This window comes from Carassius gibelio, chromosome A21, assembly GCF_023724105.1.
Source record: "Carassius gibelio isolate Cgi1373 ecotype wild population from Czech Republic chromosome A21, carGib1.2-hapl.c, whole genome shotgun sequence".
Classification (NCBI taxonomy): Eukaryota; Metazoa; Chordata; class Actinopteri; order Cypriniformes; family Cyprinidae; genus Carassius; species Carassius gibelio.
The window spans coordinates 11,716,555-11,722,869 of NC_068391.1; the positions used below are offsets into that span (position 1 = coordinate 11,716,555).

The 6,315-nt window shown below is 38.2% G+C and overlaps 1 protein-coding gene across 1 annotated transcript; it reads left to right on the forward strand.

Moving 5' to 3' along the window:
- Positions 1-784: 784 nt before the first annotated feature.
- On the forward strand, positions 785-5,510 carry LOC127941306 (5-hydroxytryptamine receptor 3A-like). Its single transcript, XM_052536231.1, has 6 exons — positions 785-915; positions 1,032-1,201; positions 1,410-1,567; positions 2,843-3,053; positions 3,163-3,372; positions 4,976-5,510. Exons 1-6 carry the CDS (start codon positions 797-799, stop codon positions 5,239-5,241), a joined length of 1,134 nt encoding a protein of 377 aa, XP_052392191.1. The 5' UTR covers positions 785-796; the 3' UTR covers positions 5,242-5,510.
- Positions 5,511-6,315: the final 805 nt, after the last annotated feature.

The window sequence follows — 6,315 nt, forward strand, 5'->3', positions numbered from 1 at the left end:
CGGCCTGTCCAGAACTGGACCAAACCAACTACTGTTTACATTGACCTTATAATCCAATCTGTCCTAGACGTGGTAAGTACATTTCAACCTTTGAAGAGATTACTTGTACTTGTTTTTTTTTTAATATACAATATACAATGAACAAACTTTCATGCCAAGCTATTTTACATGCAGCGCACAGGAATGTTTACAGTTAGAAGTTTTTTACCAAATAAATGTATTGTACAGTTGTAAAAGTGTGTTTACATGTCAATAAAATCAAGTAATTTTATGCATGTCGTTTCACAGGATGGACAGACTCAGAAAGTGACCACCAGCATTTGGTATCGCCAAGTTGGTATCAATAAATTTGTCTAATTAGTGGTAACAATTCATAATTGAATGAATTGCGCAGCATAGTTGCATATCCCTGACATACTTTATTCAGATTAGTCTGAACTCCATGGCTGTTTTAAAAAAAGTTTTTGCACTGTAACCTCTTGAAATCAAAGCTTCTGTCCTTTGATTTTTATCCAAATATTTAATTCTGGATATTATCAATGGACCGGTATATACATTTTACACAATAACACTGGGTGCCCCCATAAACAGCATGTCTTACAAACAGTTATTCCAATAAAGGAAGAATACCATGAATGAGCAGGTTTTATAAAACACATTTAATTTTATCTTTCCGAGACTGATCCAGCAAAGAAACACATACACAATAATCAGATTTTGAAATGTTTGATATTTGAGAGATCTGAATCTTTCTCATGGGTCCTGCTAGGTGGTAACAGTAAACCACATCTCTCTAATGTTTCAGATATGGAACGATGAGTTTCTTGTTTGGGATCCTGAAGAGTTTGATGGAATCACTGAAATATCGCTGTCCTCGGATGCCATCTGGGTCCCTGATATCATCATAAGTGAATTGTATGTACAGGATAGATGCATCTCTCCCGCCCAAATCACAAGCTCATTTTGTGTCATGTGAATGAATTTTGCTGAGCTATACTTCCAGTGCATCATATGTCTTCCTATCTCTCCAGCGTCGATGTTGGCAAATCCCCAGTCATCCCATATGTTTATGTCAACTGCACAGGAACAGTAAAAAACTACAAACCCATCCAGGTGGTCTCAGCCTGTCACCTGGAGATTTATGCCTTTCCCTTTGACAAGCAGAACTGCACTCTGACCTTTCGCAGCTGGCTCCACTCAGGTAAATTGCTCACTCATACACAGCGTGTGCTTTTACTCCTTTGCAAACAAGCTGGCCTCCGTATAATGAGGGTTGCTGTGATTACTGAGTGTTTTTGATCAGCCCTGGTTAGAATCTTTTAAAAGCTGACATATTTTCCCAATACTCTGCCAACATAAACACATAATTGTACTATAAACAATGAACTGTTGATGTGTTTCTCTGGCAGTGAATGAAGTGGATTTAGCTCTGTGGAGGCCTGCTGAGGAAATCGCCAATGACACAAGAGAATTCATGAATGACGGTGAATGGGAGCTGCTGTCCGTCCCTTCTCACTACTGGATACTGAATATAGAGGATAGAGACTACGCACAGATTCAGTTTAATGTGAGGAATAATACTCAACTTATTCGATAATTACAAATTACATTCAGTGGCAGTTTTACATTTCAAGTTTTCAATATCAGTTTATCTATATAGTGTGTTTCACAAAACACAATATTTCAAAGCCTTGCAGTCACATTTAAATTAGAGATGGGTGATAATGTGGTTTGCATTCTGCGATGAGAATCACACAGCTAAGATTTGCTATATAGTTTATATCGCTTTATGTGAAAATACTGTATGCATGCAGATAAAGTTGGACTTACTATAGCCATAATATAGTTTATATTTTGTGATGACATCATAAAGCGACCTTCTTGTGAAACAGCAGGCTAAAATAGGTCAAATAGGTCAGACCTCTCCAAACATTTAACTTGCTTAAAACTGCATCCCTTTCTTACAATCAACCGCAAGCTCACTGTGAGATCTGCCCCCATATACTCTACAACCGATGGACAGAACCTAATCCCTGCACAAATCCATGTCCATTTTGGACCCTGACTGAGACATTAGGCACATAAAAGTAGGCCAGACATGCTAGAGTATTGACGGCAGTATGACATGCGTCACAACCCTTCTCCAACCTTTGCGTGGCTGTTAGTGGAGTCACACTAAAGCTAATAGATGGGGCTTAGCGGCAGACAGCACACAGAAAGGATGATGATAATGAGACTGTCTTTCTGGCATTTGATCAATGAGCATCGTGTTCGGTGGGAGGAATGGGCCAATAGCTCAAAGCTCATGGGCAATCCACCCGGTTCCACGAAGATGCGCACACCATGGAAACAGCTGTGTACTTTGATTACCTGTGCTCTGCGGCTCATTGCCGAAGCCATTTAGGGATCCATATTCGTGTTTTTACTCATTGGCCAAATGGGTGGGGAACATGCTTAAGTCAGTATGAAATCGCTTTTTGTTGTACTGTGAAAGCTTAAGTAGCCTTAAATAAGGAAAGTGAAATGGATGGTCCTGATCCAGATGAGGGGCAGTGAGAGGAAATAGCTCCGTGGAGGTGAGGTTGATCAGGACACTCAAGAATCTGGGTTCTCAGGGGGAGCTGAGGTGTGGGAAAACTATTTCAGTTCTAGAATGAGAAATTGGACTGATTTAGCAAATCCAGGAAATGGGGAGAAGGCTTAAGCTTGTTATGTAATTCCCCTTTAGACACAGCCATCTCAGACTGCTCTGTGAGCTCATTTCTCTTAGGGCAAGTAATGGAATAAATATCACCCAGAGAGAGAGAGCATTCAATTCTAGCCTTTCTGTCCCTCTCTGAAGGTGCTGATCCGCAGGCGCCCCCTACTGTACGTGGTAAGTCTGCTCATCCCGAGCATCTTCCTCATGGTGGTGGATGTCACCAGCTTCTATCTGCCTCTGACCAGTGGCACTCGCATCACTTTCAAGACCAGCATTCTCTTGGGCTACACTGTAATCAGAGTCAATATGATGGATGAAATCCCTGCTACCGCTATTAAAACACCACTCATTGGTATAGTACAGCCAGAGCTCTTCCTAATTACATTGTTCACCTATAAACAAGACTTTGACGGACAGCAACCTCACCTTACTAACAATAATGTCTGCTCTTTTTGCCACAGGGACCTTCTTCGCTGTCTGCATGGCGCTGCAGGTGCTGAGTTTGGCAATGTCCATTTTTGCAGTGAAGCTTTTGTATTACAGTGACAAAGAATTCAAGGAGATGTCCATATCTGCCAGCTTACTAGACAAATACGTCTCAACGGATAAGAGCTGTACTGAGAGCGCTTTCACATCAGTAAAGACACTGGATGATGTGAAGCAGTCTGGGGGTAGGAGAGAAAATATTATCCATTTATCATAGTACCCGTTTACAATCAAGTTCTAAACTTTGAAATTAGTCAGGAACAAAGTTTTTACAACATTCATCCATTTATGTAACGGACGAACTGTAAATTATTGCTAATTTCAGGATATCATTAATTATTAAATGGCTCTCAGGAGCGCTTGATTCTGATTGATCAATCACTGCATTCTGCGGTAAATCCATTGATTTCACAGGGGATTGCTAAATGTTCTGCTAAAGTGATGCTCCATCATCCATTCAGTAAGTTCTGAAGATATATGACCCAAACAGTGCAATTCAAATAGAAACGCAGCAGTAACTAAAGTATCACAAAGCATATATAGTGAATGTAAAGTGCATTGAAAAATTAAAATTCAAGAGGCGGGACCTCTCGAACTGTGCTGAAATCAGAAAACACATAGAGAGCAAACTCCCATGTGGTATATTTGTTCCTTTTAGCTGGACTTTGTTTGTTTGTTTTTCTCTCTGCTGCTCCACAATAGTCTATAGCAACTGTCAAAATACACTTTTTGCACTTATAATGTTATACATAGAATTTGCAGTGGGATATATGCACTTGATTTAAAACTTGACCCGCCTTTTTCCCTTTATGATTCTCACCTCTAAATGGATATTAAACTCTAAAGTCGGTAGGCTACTTATCCTCGTCCAATGATACTCTGTAGACTGGACTGCTTGGCGCTCCTTTCATGTCTCTCATATCACACCACGAATTCACTCTCTTTAATGTTTCATACAAACACACTTGTATACTTGCTTCCTCATTACTGACTGTAGTGAAAATGACCTACAGTCTGAAGGATTTTAGTATTAATATCACTGTATTGTTGTGCACATTTAAGTGTACAATTTTGTGTTTTGCGGCTGCTTTAATATAATATACTTCCCTGTTATATCAAATTTACAGTAGTATAGATATAACTGTCACATACACATGCTTCTAAATGGCTTAAAGGACTAGTTCACCAAAACATGAAAATTTGCAGAAAATGAACTCACCCTTAAGCCAGTCAAGATTTATATGAGTTTGTTTCTTCATCTGAAGAGATTTGGAGAAATGTAGCATTAGGGCACTTCACCAATGGATCCTATATAGTTAATGAACATGAGCTGCATGCTTATAATAAACAAATTTTTATTTTATTTGATTAAATTCAGATGCTTTCCAATTCTAGCAAAAAGGTTGTCTTGTGCGAATCAGAAAAGAACTATGCACAGATCAAGGACTGTTTACAAACAAAAACAGTTCTAAACAAATATGTCAGTGGATTTTGATGTGAGAAGACAACAAGAGATGGACTTTTTCACTGGAAAAAGCACTGGTTAATGGGCTTGTATTTCGGCCAGAAGTGATGATTTAAAGTTGGAATTCCTTAATGTTGTAGGACAGCACCCATTCACTACAGAGAAACCTTTGGTGAGAAAGTGATGTAATGCTAAATTTCTCCAATCTGTTCCAATAAATAAAACAATCTCATCTACATGGCCTGAGGATGAGTACATTTTCAGCATATTTTAATTTTAAGGTTACTTATTCTTTTAATATTTGTGTCCTCTCTCTGATTCAGGCTATGAGTTTGATCTCTCTCCAGAGCCAGACCTGTTCTCCCTGACAGAAGTCTCAAACAGTGACTTTCCACTGGAGAAGATCCTGCAGGAGGTGATGTCTCTCAGACTGTACCTTCAGGAGGAGGACAATGAGGGCAGTTCACAGTCCTACTGGGTGGAACTGTGCCTGAAAGTGGACAAGCTCCTCTTCAGCTTGTACCTGTTACTTGTGTTCGTCTTTGTCATGACTCTGCTGCTGCACTGGGGTGACTGGAGCTCTGCCTGAAAGTCTAATGGAAGTGGTAGGGAAAAAGAGGCGTAATGAGAAAAGAAAGTTAAAAACGGAGGTAGAGGGGATGGAGAAAGTTGCAACAAAGTAACAGATTTCACAACTACAGTTTCAGTTTTAATGTTTAACTAAAGTATAATTAATAGAATTTGATACCAACTATTAACATTAATTCAGACTTTCTTCAGTAGATTGACTTTCTTTCAGTAACGGAATAATCATAATTACTAGCTGCTAGCAAGTAGCCTTTGTGTTGTATGTGAATGTCTGGCACAGAATAAAGAAAAACAAATTAATGTACAAATTTGTATTTTTATATTTTCTTTCTCTTCTGTGCTTCTCTTCTTTTCACTAAAACACACTCAAATGTTTTTTTTTAATTGTTGCTGTTGATGACAAGGTACTGTCTCACTAAACCCCCCCCCCACCATTCATAAACCGTGAGATTGCTTTTTAGTAAATAAATATATAGATATTCTATAAAGGTATGGCAATTTTATTATTTAACGCGTATGTTCATGATGTTCAAGATGTTCATATATATTCATATATATATATATATATATATGTGTGTGTGTGTGTGTGTGTGTGTGTGTGTGTCCTGAATAATAAAACAGTTAAAAATCCTCTTAACTAAATGAACTGGTTATTAAATTCAAACATGAAATGTGATTTAAATATATCTGAATCAATTTTACTACGTTTACACAAACAAATGTAATTTTAAGAGCCAGATTTAAGAGCATTATTTGAAAAATCACACTTAAATGAGAATGAACTTATATTTATATGCCCCTAACTGAACTGTAACATTATCATCCTGTATATTAAGCTCCAGTTTCCTTACCGAATAATCAACCACAATCACCTTCACATCACTATCATTATAGTACATTTTCATTACATCGCTTCTCAGAGCTTCCAGTTAAGTCAGAAAAAAAAGAAGAAGAAAAAAAAAACCCTAATCCAATTCCTCATCAAAATTTTGATAATATTTTCCTGACGCAAATCTAATCACCTGCCTATTGCCGGGCTAATTAAGTCTCATCATGGCTGGGTGAAGTATTAGAT